The following is a 20,427-nucleotide window of genomic DNA, read 5'->3' as shown; positions in this document are numbered from 1 at the left end:
CTTAGGGCTTGTCGGTAGTGTGTGGGTTCTGGACTTCATGCAGGAAAGACTTCAAATTCAGGTGATTTTTAGAGGACGTTTATTAAAGCTGGGGACAGTGAAACAAAGAAGGGCCTAGGAGAGAAGAAACAACAGGAGAAGGACTAGGTGGGGAAATGAGCCTAGGCTGGGCTGCTTTGGCTCACTAAGGAATCAAAGTAAAGGGGGCCTTGGAGACAGGATCGTGGGTTAGGCCCAGTCAAGCTGCTGCTGCCCAGGGCTGGTTGCAAGTTCATGGGGTCCCTTAGAGTTTAGGAGATGCATGCCTGTGGGGGAAGAAGAGAGGAAAGGGAAAGGGAAAGGTGTGCTTCTGGGAAGGAGAGCACGCCACAATATGTATTTTTTGAGACTGGCTTTTTTCACTCAGCATAATGTGTTTGAGATGTATCCAAGTTATTTTATGTTATCACTAGGGTTTTTTTTTGTTTGTTTGTTTGTTTTTTAGAGAGAGAGGAAGGGAGAGGGAGAGAGAGAGAAACATTGATGAGAGTGATGAACATCAATTGGCACCTCTTGCATGTCCCCCACTGGGGATTGGGCCCACAACCTGGGCATGCACCCTGACTGGGAATTGAACCAGCGACCTCTTGGTGCATGGGTCAATGTTCAACCAGTGAACCCCACCGGCCGGGTCATTCACTAAAATCTTTAGGCCTGTGATCATCAATTCCCCAGGTTTTCTGGAGGATAAATGTTTTTATGTACTCTGGCACACAGTAAACATTTTATAAACACATTCAGTGAAGATCTGTCATGTGCCAAGCATTGGGAATACATTGGTAAGCAAAAACAGACCTAATTATTTTCCTTAGGAAGAGCTCATAGTCCTGTAGGGGAGACCAACATCAACCAGATAACCACTTAGATCATTCAGCATTGCACCTGTGGAATCACTGATTTGAAGGAAAGGTACTTGGTTTTCTCAGAGCCTATAATAGGAATTAGACCTTATCAGGCAGGTCAAGTAAAGCTTACTGAAGAAATGACCCTGAGAGAGGTAGATACCATCTTAATCCAAAGTTTGAAATAGGAGTTAACTAACCAAAGTGGTGGGGAAAGCATTGTAGGAGAAAACCTTGAAGTGAGAGGGAACTTGGCGAGAAAGTCAGTGAGACAGCCAGAAACATTTCCAGAGTATTTTTGGATTGGCAGTGGGAAGATAAATTGGGGGGCTCTTGCAGTCATCCAAGCAAGAAATGATGCACTTCAGACTAAGATGACAGTGGAGATTGAGAAAGGTAGACTGATTCAAGAAATAAAGTGGGAGGGAGAACAGATGGAGTTGTTAGTGAAGTAGGTGTGAGTAATGAAAGCAAGGAAGGAGTTGGGTATGATTCAGGTAGACCAGTGACATCAACTAGAGTTCCATGTAAGTTGCCATGGCCAGATGACATTATAGATACTTTGCAATTCTAACATTTTATGATTTTGGAATTCATGACAACATCCTTATTTATGATTGAATGATATCCATATTGAATACTTTGTCTTTAGTAATTGTAAGAATATAACTTTATTTTTTTGACATTTTTGGAGTAAACATTGAGCCTGTCACTAAACTGTGTACATCTCTGGAATTAATTTGTTTTTTTTGTTTTTTCTTTTTATCCTCACCCAAGGACATTTTTGCATTTATCTTCAGATAGAGTGGGAGGGAGAGAAGGAAGAAGAGAGAGAAATATCGATGTGAGAGAGACACATCGAGTGACTGCCACCCACACGACCCCAACTGGGGCAGGGGACAAATTGCAGCCAAGGTACGTGCCCTTAGCAGGAACTGAACCCGGGACTCTCTGGTCCGTGGGCTGATGCTCTAACCGTTGAGACACACCAGCCAGGGCTGAAATCCATTTGTTTTCCTCCCGTCCACAGCCGCACCTCTAACGTGAGCCACTACCTTCCTCTACCATCTGTAGTTAGAGTGATCTTTATAAAATCCAGTCTGTGATGACTCCCTTTGTTCCACTTCCTTCATAATGTAACAGAAGTGCTATGACCATAGCTGATCCACTCACAGGGAACATTTCCAAGTGATTTCAGTTCAGTTCCACCTTACATGGGATGTGTAAGTCCCCTACCTTCTCTCCAGTGGTCTCACAGCTGTCCAGGACTGTGGGGAAGCAGAGAGCAAGAGGACAGGTATTCTATACTGGAGGACTTTCCTGCCACTCCCTAGTACTGGAATGGGGAGTTCTTTCTTTCCTTAGTCACTATTCTCCAGATTTCCTTTTTCTGGTTTTGCAGTTACATCCAAGTTAATCTTTTTTTTTTTAATCCTCACCCTAGACTTTTTTATTTTTTTGCATTTATTTTTAGATAGCAGGAGGGAGAGAGGGAGGAAGAGAGAGAAACATCAATGTGAGAGAGACACATTGAGTAGTTGCCACCCACATGACTCCAATCAGGGCCAGGGACAAACTGCAACCAAGGTACACGCCTGTGGTGGTAACCGAACCCATGTCTCTCTGGCCTGCAGGCCAGTGCTCTAATCGCTGAGCCAAACTGGCCAGGGCCCAAGGTAATCTTTATCAAGTACTTTAATCTTTGTTTCTGTTCTCTTCCCCCAGATAGAGAAAGAAAAGACATTAAATACCAGTTTATTACTTCTGAATATCTCTCTGCCACAAGATAATTTGCAAAACACACTTGCTCACCTTTTTACTCTTTTTTTAAAAAATATTTTTTATTGAAATTTTTTTAGAGAAAGAGAAAGGGAGAGGGAGATAGAAACATCGATATGAGAGAAACATCAACCGGCTGCCTCCTGCACGCTCCCTTCTGGGGATTGAGCCCGAAATCCGGGCATGTGCCCTGACCAGGAATCAAATCGGGACCTCTCAGTCCATGGGATGACACTCAATCCATTGAGCCACGTTGGCCTGGCTTTACTTTCATTGCTGTGCTCTTTTCCAACATTGTTCATATCATACTTCTTTTATTTCCTGAAATCACAAGCTCGCTCTTCTTCCAGTCCAACCATACTTAGATCTTACTTTCTGTAGACCAGGGACCTTCCTTCCCTCTTTCTAGACACTCTTCTTGTGTACTCACAGAGCATGCTATACTCACCTGTGTTGTAGTGTAGATCACACTATTATGATTATAATATAATTATTTTGGGTCACTCCTCAGGCAGCTCCTAAGATCTTTGTGAACAGGGGCCATATCTGAATCACTTATTTACCTGCTGGATAACACAATGCATTTTAGGCATTGTTTTCTGCTGGAAGAGTTTTATTTTTTTCTTTATTGATTTTTTTAAAGAAAGGAGAGAAGGAGAGAGAAACATTGATGAGAGAGAACGTCGATTGGCTGCCTCTTGCATGCCCCCCTCTGGGAATCAGGCCCACAACCTGGGCATGTGCCCTGACCGGGAATTGAACCAGTGACCTCTTGGTGCATGGGTCAACACTGAACCACTGAGCCACACCGGCCGGGCTCTGCTGGAAGAATTTTTCATACTTGTCATGCTGGTTGAATATTTTGTCTGATCTGCATAGAGTCTGATGTGCTCCGTTTTGAGTTTCCTAAGCAGTGGTGAAATTAGAATAAGATGGTCTCTTTGTTGTAGTCATTGATTGCATTCTCTGTGTGCCTTGGTGTATCTTGTCCAAATACAGCTGTTTCTTCTGGCCCTATAAAAGCTTATTAAGACATGTACTGTTTAAAATTAAGTAACATAGGTTTATCAGACAGCATGTTTTTATCCATTTTGTTTACGTTTATATCCACTCATTCATTCAAGCTAAATGCCTTAAGTCGCTTGTTTTTAATTATATTTTCCACTACAAGTCAACTTTTATTATTTTATACTTTTGGACTCTTTCACAATAACAGGGAATGCTTTAGGAATTTAAAAAATAATTTTATCTTTTTTGCATGATATATGAAAATAGTGACTTTACGTTTGCATTATAAAATTTTAGTCAATCCTGGTCAGTTTGGCCCAGCTGTTAGAGTGTCGGCCCTCTGACCGAAGAGTCTCAAGTTTGATTCCTGCCAAGGTCATGTCCCTCGGTTGTAGGTTCTATCCCTGACCCTGCTGTGTGGGAGACAACCAGTTGATGACACATTAATATTTCTCTTTCCCTTCCTCCCTCCCACTCTATCTAAAAGAAAAAAAATCAATGGAAAAAATATTTTTGGATAAGGATTAGAAAAAAATAAAAAGTATTTTTGGGTCCAATATATTTTGGAGATCAAGAAAGAAATTAAAAACTTCCTGGAAACCAATGAAAATCAACACACAACAACACAAAATCTATGGGATGCAGCAAAAGCAGTTCTGAGAGGGAAGTTCATAGTACTACAGGCCTACCTCAAGAAGCAAGAAAAATTTCTAATAGACTCTCTAACCTCACAACTTAAAGAACTAGAAAGCAAACAGAAGGAAAACCCCATAGCAAGTAGAAGGAAGGAAATAATAAAGATCAGAGCAGCCCTGGCCGGTTTGGCTCAGCGGTTGGAGCATCGGCCTGTAGTACAGAGAGACCTGGGTTCGGTTCCCGCTAAGGGCACGTACCTCGGTTGCAGTTTGTCCCCGGCCCTGGTTGGTCGTGCGGGTGGCAGCCACTCGATGTGTCCCTTCACATCGATGTTTCTCTCTCTCTTCCTCTCTCTCCCTCCCGCTTTATCTGAACAAAAAAAAAATGGAAAAATGTCCTCGGTTGAGGATTAAAAATAAATAAATAAATAAATAAAAAATAAAGATCAGAGCAGAAATAAATTGCACGGATACGAAAAAAACAATTCAAAGGATCAGTGAAACAAAGAGCTGGTTCTTTGAAAAGATAAACAAGATTGATGGACCCTTAGCTAGACTCACCAAGAAACAGAGAGAGAACCCTAATACACAAAATCAGAAGTGAAAGAGGAGAAATAATAATTGACACCACAGAAATACAAAAGATTGTTAACAAATATTATGAACAATTATATGGCAACAAATTCGACAATCTAAGCGAAATGGAAAAATTTCTAGAAACACATAGTTTCCCAAAACTGAACCGGGAAGAGATAGAAAACTTGAACATACTAATCACAACAAAAGAAATTGAAGATGTAATCAATACTCTCCCAGCAAACAAAAGCCCAGGCCCAGACGGCTTCACGGGGGAATTTTACCAAACATTCAAAGAAGAACTAATACCCATTCTCCTCAAACTATTTCAAAAAATTCAAGAAGAAGGAAGACTTCCAAACTCGTTTTATGAGGCTAGCATAATTCTAATTCCAAAACCAGAAAAAGTCACTACAAAGAAAGAAAACTACAGACCAATATCCCTGATGAACATAGATGCCAAAATCCTGAACAAAATACTAGCAAATCGAATCCAACAATACATCAAAAAAATTGCCCTGGCCGGTTTGGCTCAGCGGTTAGAGCATCGGCCTGTGGTCCCGAGAGACCCGGGTTTGGTTCCCGCTAGGGGCATGTGCCTCAGTTGCAGTTTGTCCCCGGCCCTGGTTGGTCGTGCAGGTGGCAACCACTCGATGTGTCCCTTTCACATCGATGTTCCTCTCTCTCCCTCCCACTCTACCTGAACCAAAGATAGAAAAATGTCCTCAGGTGAGGATAAAAAAAAAAAAATTATTCACCATGACCAAGTGGGATTCATCCCAGGGATGCAAGGCTGATACAGTATTTGCAAATCAATAAATGTGATACACCACATAAACAAAATGAAAGATAAAAATCATATCATTATATCAACAGACGCTGAAAAAGCATTCGACAAAATTCAGCACTCATTTCTGATAAAAACGCTCAGCAATATAGGAATAGAGGGATCATATCTCTATATAATAAAGGCCACATATGAAAGACCTACAGCCAACATCATACTCAATGGGCAAAAATTAAAAGCATTTCCCTTAAGAAGAGGAACAAGAATGGATGCCCACTTTTACCACTCTTATTTAACATAGTACTGGAAGTCTTAGCCACAGCAGTCAGGAATGAAAAATAAAAGGGATCCAATTTGGAAAGGAGGAAGTGAAACTGTCATTATTCACAGATGACATGACACTATATGTAGAAAACACCAAAGACTCCATCAAAAATCTACTAGACTTAATAAATGAATTTGGCAAAGTAGCAGGAGACAAAATTAACATCAAGAAATTGATGGCATTCTTATACACCAATGATGAACTCACAGAAAGAGAAACTAAAAAAAAAACAATCCCATTTGCCATCACAGCAAAACAATTAAGATACCTGGGAATAAACTTAACTAAAGAAATAAAGGACCTATTCGCAGAAAACTACAGGTCATTGAAAAAAGAAATAGAGGAAGATATGAAAAAATGGAAGCATATACCTTGTTCATGGATTGGAACAATTAACATCTTTAAAATATCCATATTACCCAAAGCAATCTATAGATTCAATGCAATCCCCATCAAAATACCAATGACATACTTCACAGAACTAGAACAAATACTTCAAAAGTACATATGGAACCAAAAAAGACCTCGAATAGCCATAGCAATCTTGAAAAAGGAGAACAAAGTCTGAGGGATCACAGTACCAGATTACAGGTTATACTACAAAGCCACTGTCCTCAAAACAACCTGGTACTGGCACAAGAACAGACATATAGACCAGTGGAACGGAACAGAGAACCTAGAAATGGACCCAAGGCAATACGCTCAATTAATATTTGACAAAGGGGGCAAGAGTATACTGTGGAGTAAAGACAACCTCTTTAGTAAATGGTGTTGGGAAAATTGGACAGCTACATGCAAAAAATTGAAACTAGACCATCAACTTACACCATACACAGTGATCCCACTTCTAGGAATATACCCTAAGAAGCCTGAAACACCAATCATAAAGAATATATGTACCCCCATGTTTGTAGCAGCACTATTTACAGTAGCAAGATCTGGAAACAGCCCAAATGTCCATCAGTAGACGAATGTATAAAAAAGTTGTGCTACATATACACAATGGAGTACTATGCAACTGTAAGAAAGAAAGATCTTTTATCCTTTGAGACAACATGGAGGGACCTGGAAAGTATTATCCTAAGCAAAACAAGCCAAACAGAGAAAGAAAAGTATCATATGATATCACTTATTTGTGGAATATAATGAATATAACAGTCTGAGGAATGGGGTAGTCCCAAAGATGTGGAAGTGGGTACTGACTGACAATCTCCAGAAGAGAGGGTGGTGGGGGAGAGATAAACTACAGAACTTATATGCATGTATGCATGAACAATGGACAGGGTGGGGAGGGAGGGGGAGTGGGGAATCAATGGTGGGGGGGGGGGGAGAAACATCTGTAACAAAAATAAATTAATTTAAAAAAAGAAAATATATTTTTGGGTCCAATATATTGTGAAACAGATTCATTGAATTTCAACATATTATTATTTTTTTTCCTCAATTTTTTGCACAAAATTTTATTCTCACTAAGATACTATTTATTTTAAAGATTATGCACGTAGGCCTTAGCCAGTGTGGCTTAGTTGATTGTCATCCCATGTACCAGAAGGTCACTGGTTCAATTCCTGGTCAGAACACAGGCCTGGGTTTCAGGCTCGATCCCCAGTAGGGGGTGTACAGGATGTTTCTCTCTCACATTGATGTTTCTCTATCTCTCTCCCTCCCCCTCCCCCTCCCCCCTCTGTAAAATCAATAAAAACAGACTGTCTCACTGTTTCACTAACAAACTCTTTCAATTAAAAAAAAATCAGCCCTGGCCGGTTTGGCTCAGCAGTTGGAGCGTCCGCCTGTGGTACAGAGAGACCCGGATTCGGTTCCCGCTAAGGGCACGTACCTCGGTTGCAGTTTGTCCCCGGCCCTGGTTGGTCGTGCGGGTGGCAGCCACTCGATGTGTCCCTTCACATCAATGTTTCTCTCTCTCTCTCTCCCTCCCGCTCTATCTGAACAAAAAATGGAAAAATGTCCTCGGGTGAGGATTAAAAAAAAAAAAAAAACATTAAAAAAAAAAAAGACTATACATGTGGACTCTGACTAGCTAGCTCAATTAGTTAGAGTGTAGTCTCAATTTATCAATGTTGCAGGTTGGGTCTCTCGTCAGGGCACATACAAGAAGCAACCAATGAATGTATAAACAAGTGGATCTGCAAACTGATGTCTCTCTTTTCCTCTCTCCCTCCCTCCCTCCCTCCCTCCCTTCCTCCCTTCCTTCCTCTCTGTAGCTTAAAAAAAAAGAACAACACAAAAACCAACTAATGAATGCATAAATAAGTGAAACAATAAATTGATGTTTTTCTCTCTCTTCCCCTACCCCTCTCCCTTCCTTTCTCTTTATAAAATCAGTTTTATAAAAGGCTATGCATGCATTTAATTTGCTTTGAATTAGTTATATAAAATATGATTTAACAACAGAATAAAAGTATAATTTTATCATATCTGTGGATTCTGTAAGGTTTTCTACAATAAGATGATATCATTCTGTAAACAGATAATTTTACTTTTTTCTTTCTAGTTTAGATTCCTTTTATTTTTCTTGCCTAATTAGTCTGGCTAGAATTCCTAGTGATATATTGAAGTGGCCAAAAGCAGACATCCTGTCTTGTTCTTGATCTTAGGGAGAAAGTTTTTAGTCTTTTACCATTGAATATGCTGTTAGCTTTGGGTTTTTCATATGTAACTTCAATGTGTTGAGGAATTTTCTTTGTATTTCCACTTGTGTTTTGTTTTTATCATGAGTGTTGGGTTTTGTCAAATTATCATGTAGTTTTCCTCTTCATTCTGTTAATGTATGTATTGCTTAATACTCTTATTTGAATCACCCTTGATCTCCTGGGATAAATCCCACCTGGCCAGTTAGTCATGGCATATAATCCCTTTAATATATTGCTGGATTTGATGTGCTAGTATTTTTTTTTTAATATGTTTTTATTGATTTCTTTTGAGAGAGGAAGAGAGAGATAGAAACATCCATGTGAGAGACATACATCTCTCTACTGCCTCCTGCAGACCTCCTGCTGGAGATTAAGCCCGCAACCTGGGTGTGTACCCTGACTGGGAATTGAGCTGGGACCTCTCAGGCCAATGGTCAATGCTCAAGCCACTGAACCACACTGGTTGGGCTAATTTAATCTTTTTTACTCATTATAGATCTGTTGAGATTTTCTATTTCTTCTTGAGTCACTTTTGGAAATTTGTGTGTTTCTAAAATTTTGTTTATTCCACCTAGGCTATCCAATTTGTTGGCTTACTATTTTCATATATTCTCTTATAATTCTTTTTATGTCTGTATATTTAGTAGTAATGTCCCTCCTTTTATTTATAATTTTAGTCATTTGAATCTTCTTTTTCTTAGTCATTCTAGCTAACAGTTTGTTGATTTTATTGATCTTTTATTTTTATTTTTTCTTTATTGATTTTTAGAGAGAGAGGAAGGGAGAGGGAGAGATAGATAGAAATATTGATGAGAGACAACATTGATTGGCCACCTCCTGCATGCCCCGCACTGGGGATTGGGCCCACAACCTGGGCATGTGCCCTGACCAAGAATGGAACCGGTAACCTCTTGGCACATGGGTCGGCGCTCAACCACTGAGCCACACAGGCCGGGCTTTATTGATCTTTTCAAAGAATCAACTTTTAGTTCTTTTTCTGTATTATTTTTCTATGCTCAATTTTATAGTTTATCTCCACTCTGAAGTTACTTTCTTCTGCTAGCTTTGGGTTTAGTTTGCTCCTGTTTTCTACTTTAAGGTCCTTAAGGTGTACAATTAGGTTATTAATTTGAGATCTTTCTTCTTCTTCTTTTTTTTTTTTTATCCTCACCCCGAGGACATTTTCCCATTTTTTTGTTCAGGTAGAGTGGGAGGGAGAGAGAGGAACAGAGAGAGAGAGAGAGATACATCAATGTGAAAGGAACACATTGAGTGGCTGCCACCAGCACGACCGACCAGGGCCGGGGACAAACTGCAACCGAGGTATGCGCCCTTAGCGGGAACCGAACCCGGGTCTCTCAGGACCGCAGGCCGACGCTCTAACCGCTGAGCCAAACTGGCCAGGGCTAGATCTTTCTTCTTAAATGTAGGCGTTTACAGCCCTAAATATCCTCTTAGCACTGCTTTCAGTGCATCCCAAACATTTTGGTATATTGTGTTTTCTATTTTTGTTTTTGTTTGTTTGTTTTATCCTCACCCGAGGACATTTTTGCATTTATTTTCAGATAGAGTGGGAGGGAGAGAGGGGAGAGAGAGAGAGAGAAACATTGATGTGAAGAGAGACATCGAGTGGTTGCCACCCACACAACCCCAACCGGGCCAGGGATAAACTGCAACTGAGGTATGTGCCCTTAGCAGGAACCGAACCCGGGACTCTCTGGTCCACGGGCCAAAGCTCTAACTGCTAAGCCAAACCGGCCAGGGCTGTTATTGTTTTTTAATTTTTTTTTCTTTATTGATTTTAGAGTGAGAGGAAGGGAGAGGGAGAGATAGAAACATCAGTGAGAGAGAATATCAACTGGCCACCTCCTGCATGCCCCTCACTGAGGATTTGGCCCACAACCTGGGCATATGCCCTGACTGACCAGGAATCGAACCAGTGGCCCTTCTTGGTGCATGAGTCTACGCTCAACCACTGAGCTACACCCGCTGGGCTGTTTTTGTTTTCATTCACCTCGAGGTATATTGTAATTGCCCTTAAGTTAATATCCTTGTGGTTGGTTGTTGGTAGCGATGTTTTAAAATTATTTTTTTTCACCCCGGGGCCGGTGTGGCTCAGTGGTTGAGCGTTGACCCTGGTTCAATTCCTGGTCAGGGCACATGCCCAAGTTGTGGGCCAGATCCCCGGCGGGAGGCATGCAGGATGCGGCCAATTGATGTTTCTCTCTCTCTCTCTCCCTCCTTCTTCATTCCTCTCTTTCTAAATTCAATAAATAAATAAAAATTTTTAATGTTATTTTTCAGTATTTTTTGATGTTATATACTGAAAGAATATGCCTTGCATTATAGTTTTTTGTTTTTGTTTTTCTGGGTGCAGTTTTGCACCTTATTTTTTTATATATATACAGCATTATTGATTTTAATTTTAGTGACTGTTTTTTTTCCCTCTAGAAGTTCAAGTTGTGTTTTTTTTTTCAAGTATCCCTAGTTGTTTTTGATTGTATATGCTTTTGATTCCTTTTAAGTCTTTGTTTTAAACATATTGTTCTTATTTTATCATAGTTCTGTAATCTAGATATCTAACCCTTTGTTTGATATATCCTCCCATAGCACCTATGCTAAATTATTTTAATGTGTGTTTTATCATTTTTGCTTGTATACTAATATTTAGTGGGGCTTTGCCCTGGTCGATTTGGCTCAGCGGTTGGATCATTGGCTTGCGGACCAGAGAGTCCCGGGTTCAGTTCCTGCTAGGGGCATGTACCAAAAAAAATATTTAGTGGGGTTTTAATTATGGAAATCCATGAGGCCTGGGTTGAGGGCTTTAAGCTGGTGAACATTTCATCAATCTACCTGAGTGACAGGCACTAGTGCTTCAAATGATCAAAGGAACTTGTCCCATACCCATCAAACTGGAATGCAAGCTCCATGAAATCAGGGGTCTTTTTTTGGTTCATTGATGTCTCCCAAATTGTCTACTATAGTGTATAGCACATACCAGGTATACTGTCTATATTTGTTGAACTGAATTTATCATCTTTATGCTGGTGGGTGGATTAATTTTGACTAAATTGCTGTTTCATTGAAGAAGTAATGAGGGACTATTGTAAATACTTTTTATTAGTAATGATTTTCTTTCCTTTTTTTTTTTTTTTTTTTTTTAATCCTTACCCGAGAACATTTTTTTACTTTTTGTTCAGGTAGAGTGAGGGGGGAGAGAGGAAGAGAGAGAGAGAGAGAAATATCGATGTGAAAGGGACACATCAAGTGGCTGCCACCCGCACGACCCAACGAGGGCTGGGGGCAAACTGCAACCAAGGTATGTGCCCTTAGCAGGAACTGAGCCTGGGTCTCTCCGAACTGCAGGCCGATGCTCTAACTTTGATGCTCTAACTTTGATGCTCAAACCTGCCAGGGCTCCTTTTTTTTTTTGCCTATTCTAGTAACATGATTTTGACCCCATGCTGAGCAAAAAGATAATTCTAGTCCTCTATGATAAATGAGCATTTGCCTCCTCCCTGAATTTGTTTTTGTTTCAGAGACCTCACCTTAGTTGATTGGGGTCTCTGAGCTTTTAATTTGTTTTTCACAAATACTCAAATTTCTCTTTTGGGAGGGTGAGAAAATGTTTTTTATTTTTTTTTAAATAAAAATGGATTAAGCTTTGAAGGTAAAAAAAATTGCTTTTCAAATGATACAGTTTAGTAGTGAGAATTTAGGTAACCATCAAACATAAGGAATGATATGTAAAAAGTAGAAAAAATTAGCAAAGAGGAAACTTTTGTGGGTTTTTTCGTTTTGTTTTGTTTTTACACTAACTGTGGGCAGGAGAAAATCCACCCATGTTGAGAGTATAACTTAATGGTTAATTTATTTTTCATTTTCGTGTAATACTCATTAAATTATTTTAAAATGAAATTTAAATGATATTATTTAGCAGATCTTGGCATTATTTTTTTCTTTACTTTTTTTCTTTACTTTTTTTCTTTATTGATTTTAGAGAAAGAGGAAGGGAGAGGGAGAGAGAGAGATAGAAACATCAATTGGCTGCCTCCAGCACACCCCTCACTGGGGATTTAGCCTACAACCTGGGCATGTCCCCTGACCAGGAATCGAACTGGCGACCTCCTGGTGCATGGGTTGATGCTCAACAGTGAGCCACACTGGCCAGGCATCTTGGGATTATTTTTTAAAGATATTAAAGAAGAGATTTAACTATTTGATGTGATAACATTATCAATAAGTTTGGTAGACTTCTTATTTATTTGGCATGATATAAATTAGGTGGAATATGGATGTGAGCAGAAATAAAATTGACTCCTTAAGTATATTGAAGTTATAAAGAGCCTTTTTTCTTTTTCTTTTTCTTTTTTTTGTAATCCTCATCCGAGGACATTTTTTTTTTCCATTTTTTGTACAGACAGAGTGGGAGGGAGAGAGAGGAAGAGAGAGAGAGGGAAACATCGATGTGAAAGGGACATATTGAGTGGTCGCCACCCGCACGACCAACCAGGGCCGGGGACAAACTGCAACCGAGGTACATGCCCTTAGTGGGAACCGAACCCGGGTCTCTCCGGACCGCAGGCGGATGCTCTAACCGCTGAGCCAAACCGGCCAGGGCTAAAGAGCCTTTTTTCAAAGAGACACGTTATTCTCTATATTGTCTTTGTTTATTGAATTTATTGAGATGACATTGGTTAATAGAATTATATAGGTTTCAGTAGTACAATTCTATAATACATCATCTGTATTCCTCTAATTGTCTTATATGATCATGTTGAACGATCTGTGTTTGATTATGGAAGAGTATGAATTGACCCATCACTCAGTGTTCAGGTGTGAAAGATCTTCTTTGCAAGATGGGAGGATAAAAATGGGGTCATATAACAGTGTGATGACTAAATGTTGTTTCTTTTGCAGTTCCAATTCCTAGTAGATTTGATCGGCGAGTATCAGGTATGTGTTCTCTTTCAAAACATATTGCTAAAATGCTATTTTGAAATAGGATTATCTTATCTAAAAATGAACTGATATTTTTAATGAAAAGTTAACAGCATTCAGAACATTATAAGTCACCTCATTACTTCATTGTATTTCAAGTTCTGAGTATATATGTATATATTTTATATTGCTATAATTTGTTAATTATGTCATTAATATTTTTTATGTTCATAATTATGGCTTCTAAAAACTACTTTTAATATTGCTATTTCTGGTTTTCTAACCTATGCTGTCATTAACTTCTTGCATACATTTTTGAGCCACTTTTCCTCAGTTATAGTGTGGGAGTGGCATTCCCTGGTCAGAGACTAAGCATTGCATTGGCTTTTTCTGTGTATTGCTTTCTAGAGGCAGTGTGTAGAATAGGGTGCAAGGAGATAGATACTGGAAAGGCCTCTTTCCCAAACCATCTCACTAATATGTATGGTGTCTACTCCTTTAGTTTAGATGTAAAATAGTACCCCAGATTGTTTTATTTGGCATTCCTTTGATTATTAACAAAAATGAGTGTTTTCCAAACATGGGAAGTCTATGTTTATTTTTCTATATGGAGCTAGTTTGATAATACTTTGCTTTTTTTTTTTTAATCCTCTCCTGAGGACATTTTTCCATATTTTGTTCAGATAAGAGTGGGAGGGAGTGAGGAGGGGGGGGGGGAGAGAGAGAGAGAGAGAGAAACATCGACGTGAAAGGGACACATCGAGTGGTTGCCACCCGCACGGCCCAACCAGGGCTGGAGACAAACTGCAACTGAGATACATGCCCTTAGCCGGAACCAAACCCAGGTCTCTCTGGACCACAGGCCTACACTCTAACCACTGAGCCAAACCGGCCAGGGCTGCCTTTTTATCTATTATGGTCTAGATTATTTTTGCAAGTTTGAGTAAATTTCTGTCATGATTTTTAACCTTTTGAAAATTTTAATGCAAATTTTTCCACATTGATTGTGCTAATTTATTTTAATTTTGCCATTTTTTATTTACTCAAAATTTGTATTATGTTACTGGTACCTTGAACTGCCTGGCACACAGCAGGCATTCTGCAAATATTTATTGAATATATGCATCCTCTCCTTTTTTTTTATGATTGCTCCTAAGCTGAGAAGGGCCCCCTTTTTTCATAGAGCTGATAAATATATTTTACCAAAAAATTTTTCATGTAATTAAAATATTTGACTTGTGGATACATTCAAAGTTTGTTTATTTTGTTTTTAAAGAAAAGACTTTTATTAGCAAGTTGGAATAACATCTAGAGTTTATTTGGTTGTATAGTTGGGATGTTAATGTGTTTCAGGATTTCTATGCTGAAATCCTGCTGTGTGTGTCACATTCTTTTATATCATCTTGTTCTGGGAATGTTTCTTATCTTTCCAGTTATCCTTTCTGATCTTCAATCCTTTTCTCTGAGAAAATCAGCTCATTTTCTCAGAAAGCCTTTGATAAGGAGGCTCTCTCTACAGAGCATGCAGCTCCTTTTCCCATCCTTTTCTTTTCCCAGGGCATGCGGGCGCCTCCCCTCCCTCTTTCATCCTTCCAGGTGCATCTCTCTCACTCTTTCTTCTAAGCTCTAAGGGCAGGCACTTCTACTACCTCTGTAACTTTCTAAATAAATTTTCTCTTGAATTCTTTCAAGCCAAACTCAAGAACCGAGGTTGCTAAACTGAGGTCTGGCCTAACTCACCGCTAACGTCTGGTGCCGTTTTCAGCCACTAACACGAGCTCCCACAGCCTGCTGCTTCTGCTTTTAGGGCTTCTCAGTGGATGGGAATGAAGCTAGACTGCAGTGGAAACCACTCTTGCTCCTTCCCTGGCCCCATCCTGCTTTCCCCATGCTCCTTCTCCTGGCAGCATGCCCTCAATCAATTGCACAAGAACCCCTATCTCAGGCTCTGCTCTTAGGGAATACAGTCCACAGCAGTTAATTTCACAATTTCAAAGAATGTACTAGTACCAGAACATGTCTGTCCACAATTCCCACAGTTATTTCACTCAGGGCAAAGGAAAAAAAAAAACCTTTGATAATGTTGTACACCAAAGTCTGTTGAAAAGGAGATTGAAGGATGTATTCTTTTTTTTTTTTTATCCTCACCCGAGGATGTTTTTCCATTTTTTGTACAGATAGAGTGGGAGGGAGAGAGAGGAACAGAGAGAGAGAGAGGAACAGAGAGAGAGAGAGAAACATCGACGTGAAGGGACACATCGAGTGGCTGCCACCCGCACGACCAACCAGGGCCGGGGACAAACTGCAACCGAAGTATGTGCCCTTAGCGGGAACCGAACCCGGGTCTCTCCGGACCACAGGCCGACGCTCTAACCGCTGAGCCAAACTGGCCAGGGCCTCTTTTTTTTTTTTAATTCTCACCCAAGGACATTTTTGCATTCATCTTTCACATAGAGCGAGAGGGAGGAAGAGAGAGAGAGAGAAACATCGATGAGAGAGACACATCAAGTGGTTGCCACCCACATGATCTCAACTGGGGCGGGGGACAAACTGCAACCAAGGTACATGCCCTTATCAGGAACCGAATCTGGGTCTCTGGACCACAGGCTGACACTCAACTGCTGAGCCAAACCGGCCAGGGCTGAAGGATGTATTCTTATGTATAGAGTAATTTACAGAGAGGAAATGGAGAAGAGATTAAGGTTGATGCAAGACCTGTGAGTGATTATCTCCCATTTCTGTTCATCCCTGCCCTACACCCCTTTTTGCCCTTTGAATCTGCAGGACAGATCTCGGAGATGGAGAATATAGTGAAATCTCCTCCAAAGGTCACAGGGCGTTAGTCATGAATTGCTGCTTGGGCTTTCAGTGTGGTTTAGTCTTTGGACTGTGGAAAACTCAGACAAGTACATGTTATTATTCCTCCCCCTTAGATTTTACAGTCTTATTGAAGATTTAAAACTTTCTAATGTTATTCAAATGTTAAGTGAAAATAAAAGATTCTTAAAAGAATCTAAAATGGTTATGCAGGAGAGGGTATGCAGGTTATGCTGTAGCAATAGCTAATACACAGACTATGTGTTAGGTGCACAGTTTTAAGGTCTTTCTCAATGCCTTCCTTGTATTGTTGAATATAATTCATACATTAACACTATGAGGTACATGCTATGATTATCCCCATTGTACAGATGAGGAAATTGGAGCAAAGCAGAGATTAAGTAACTTCCAACAATCGAGGTAATAATGTGCCCAACTTAGCAGAGGTCCTAATTACTACCCTTATCATCTCTAAGGATCCTTGTACTCTCAGCAACTCTTGGTCAATCTTCAGGTAAATCCTCTGAATTCTCAGCTTGTTCTCTGAGTGCAGCCTTCATCTTGTTTTAGTTATCTAATAATCTTCATGTTGTCCCTTTTTATTTCTACATGGATAATTCTTTCAGTGTCTGGCCCTTCTGTTCCTTGATCTCCTCTCTTCCAAGGATCTCATGTTCTACCCTACACTCCCATGGTCATGCTCTGATATGACAAACTCTTTATCACTGATCCTGGTCTTGAGTCACAACCAGCTGTCTTCTCAGCTCCTACTCCAAGCCTGGCAACTCATTGATCTGGCCTTTTTTTCACTATTCATCACTTCCTCTTTACTCATCGTAAATTCCTTTATCAGTGTATTGTTGTGGCGCAAGAGAACCGAGAGACCACCAGAGCCAAATTAAAGCCAAATAGAGAGCAAAGCCAGCTGGCAACTGATCCCGAGTTCTCGGAGACCAGCCTCGAGGCCTCCAAATGTTGTGGCGCAACAGAGTCAAAGAAAGACCACTAGAGAATTGAAATCCAAATAAGAGCTGTTTATTAGCCGTTTAGCCGGCCGGCGTCTGATTCTGAACACCCCTGTGACAGAATCAGAATCAGTCCCAATATACTTTATTACATGCCTTTTATACCTTACAGAAAATAGGATCTTCTTGATATAATGCCTAGGGCTACAGCAATGCTGTATAGAATTAGTTTGCCTTACGGATAATAGGTATTTCAAGGTACATTGGGTCACACTTAGCCCTGAGCTGCACAAACACAATGCAAGCCTAATTCCTTGAGATTGTGGGCAGGTCGAGTCTCTGACTCAAGACCTCTAGGCTCCATGGACTCTGTCAGACATTTAGCTGGCTCCCAACAATTTCTTGGTTCAGGGAGTATTCCAATTTACTGAGGTTATTTTGACTAAACAAGTTCAGCTAGAGGGCATACAGTGACTTTCCCAATCATCAATTATGGAGAAGCACAGTAATTTACCAATCATCAATTATGGGGTTATAAACATGCCAGCACATGAGGACCTCTTGGTGCATGAGTCAGCACTCAACCACTATGCCACACCGGCTGGGCAATAAATAAAAATTTTTTTTTTTTATCCTCATCCGAGGACATTTTTCCATTTTTTGTACAGACTGAGTGGGAGGAAGAGAGAAAGAAGGAAACATCGATGTGAAAGGGACACACCGAGTGGCTGCCACCCGCACGACCATCCAGGGCCGGGGACAAACTGCAACCGAGGTACGTGCCCTTAGCGGGAACTGAACCCGGGTCTCTCCGGACCGCAGGCGGACGCTCTAACCACTGAGCCAAACCGGCCAGGGCAATAAAAAAATTTTTAAAAGTCATCCATCTTTGCCCTGGCCCGTTTGGCTCAGTGGGTTAGAGTGTCAGCCCATGGACCAAAGGGTCTTGAGTTTGATTCTGGCCAAGGGCACCTCAGTTGCAGTTGGATCCCCGGCCCTGGTTGGGATCATGAGAGAGAACATCGATTGGCCGCCTCATGCAGGCCCCCACTGGGGATTTGACCTACAACCTGGGCATGTGTCCTGACCGGGAATTGAATTGGCATCCTCTTGGTGCAGATGCTCAACCAGTGAGCCACACCGGCTGGACTCTAAGAAGACATTTTAAAGTCCTGAACTAAGGAGTAGCAATTGGAGTAGACTGAATAAAGGTCAAATGTGAGGATATTCCTGAAGTAGAATTTGATGTATTCATTGGACAAGAGGAGAAAGAAGGACGTGATGGTGAATTCCTAGTTTAGCAAACTAGGCTGATAATGACAACATTAATTAAGAGCTCAAAGAACCGAGAGGCTTGCAGTTTAACATGGTATCTGATTAGCTGCCCTCAATGCAGCTTCTTCAATCTCCTACCAAAATACTTATGAAGATGCAGAGAGTGGCAGCAATAACATCTAGGAATTCAGGAAAGTGACTGCCTTAATCTTAAGACAGATCTGAGATAAAGGCATCTATTTCATCTTGTGGAATCACGAATGGCTTGGAGAAAGATAATGAGACATCATCTACATCCCATTGTCACTCCCCTGGCTCAGCTAGCCAAAGCCTGAACCAGCCAGGGGCTGGACAGCCCTCTCTGCAGAATATCACCTGATGTTGTTTTAGGAACTAGAATGGTTTTGTCCTCTTATTTTCTTCTCCCTCATTTTTCTCTATTTAAGGATACTGGGTTCCTGTTGGAGAGGCAGAATATTGATGGCATTACAACACAGAAGGTGTGGTCCACACTAGTAGACCTGGGGAGGGAAGGGAGTTCCGTCTACAGGACTTGCTGGGATTCATCATTTCTCAAGTATTTTATTAGTTCAGAGAAAGGGAGCTGGGATACTGCTAGACCAGGGCTACAGTGAGTAAATGTCTCTAAGAAACCAAGATTTTAAATTAAGAGAGGTATGGCCCTGGCCGGTTTGGCTCAGCTGTTAGATCGTTGGCCTGCGGTCCAGAGAGACCCGGGTTCGGTTCCCGCTAAGGGCATGTACCTCAGTTTCAGTTTGTCCCCGGCCCTGGTTGGCTGTGCGAGTGGCAGCCACTCGATGTGTCCCTTTCACGTCGATGTTTCTCTCTCTCTCTCTCTCTCTTCCTCTCTCTCTCTCCCACTCTGAACAAAAAAAAAATGGAAAAATGTCCTCGGGTGAGGATGAAAAAAAAAAAATTAAGAGAGGTATGTATCAGCTTGTCTCCTCTAGTTGTAGCTATATAGATTTTTTTTTTTAGTCATCACACAAATAAATTATATTCCTTGTCTGCTAACAAACGAGAAATAAACCCTAACAAACAATATAGGGCCTATGAGTGAACTTGGCAAATTAAGGATAAAAGAGGAATGAAGATTTTAAAGGCCTACTATAACCCTGGCCAGTTTTCCCAGTGGTTAGAGCGTCGGCTGGCAGACCAATGAGTTGCAGGTTTGATTTCAGTCAAGGGCACATACCTCTGTTGTGGTTTGTCCCCAGCCCTGGTCAGGTCATGTGGGAGATACCAGCTGATGTAGCTCTATCACATCAATGTCTCTCTCTATCTCTCCCCCTTCCCCCCCCTCCTTCCCCGTCCCTCTCACTCTATCTGATGATAAATGGAAAAATATTGTCAGGTGAGGAATTTAAAAAAAATTAAAAATAAAGGCCTACTATAAAATGCTCATAGAATACAAAAATAATAATAATAATAATAATTGCCTTTATGAATTCTGAGTAAAAAGCCAAAGAAAGAATAGGCTGAAATGAAAAAGGAAATGGGTATGATAAGGAAAAGATTATTAGGAAACTAAACATAATAAGCAGGAATTAAACACACAGAGAATGCCAAAACAGAATTTTTTTTTTTTTTTAATCCTCACCTGAGGATGTTTTTTTCATTTTTGTTCAGATAGTGTGTGAAGGAGAGGAAGAAAGAGAGAAACATCGATGTGAGAGAGACATTATCAACTGGTTGCCTCCCACATGACCCCAACCAGGACCCAGGATAAACTGAAACCAAAGTACATGCCCCTGACCAGAATTGAA

At 40.6% G+C, this 20,427-nt stretch overlaps 1 protein-coding gene across 2 annotated transcripts in view; it reads left to right on the top strand.

Moving 5' to 3' along the window:
• The window catches only part of PRKAR2A (protein kinase cAMP-dependent type II regulatory subunit alpha), a 75,642-nt gene that overhangs the window by 14,285 nt on the left and 40,930 nt on the right, over positions 1-20,427 (top strand). The window contains exon 2 of one of the 2 annotated variants that reach the window (XM_036266536.1): positions 13,563-13,598. In XM_036266536.1, coding sequence (XP_036122429.1) covers positions 13,563-13,598 — 36 coding nt within the window. Of the gene's footprint in view, positions 1-13,559; positions 13,599-20,427 lie in introns of those variants that run through there. The other variant, XM_036266537.1, reaches the window with a different exon arrangement.

This window comes from Molossus molossus, unplaced genomic scaffold (assembly GCF_014108415.1).
Source record: "Molossus molossus isolate mMolMol1 unplaced genomic scaffold, mMolMol1.p scaffold_m16_p_18, whole genome shotgun sequence".
Taxonomy (NCBI): domain Eukaryota; kingdom Metazoa; phylum Chordata; class Mammalia; order Chiroptera; family Molossidae; genus Molossus; species Molossus molossus.
The sequence above is the reverse complement of the archived record's forward strand: the minus strand, read 5'-3'. Positions and strand labels throughout refer to the sequence as shown.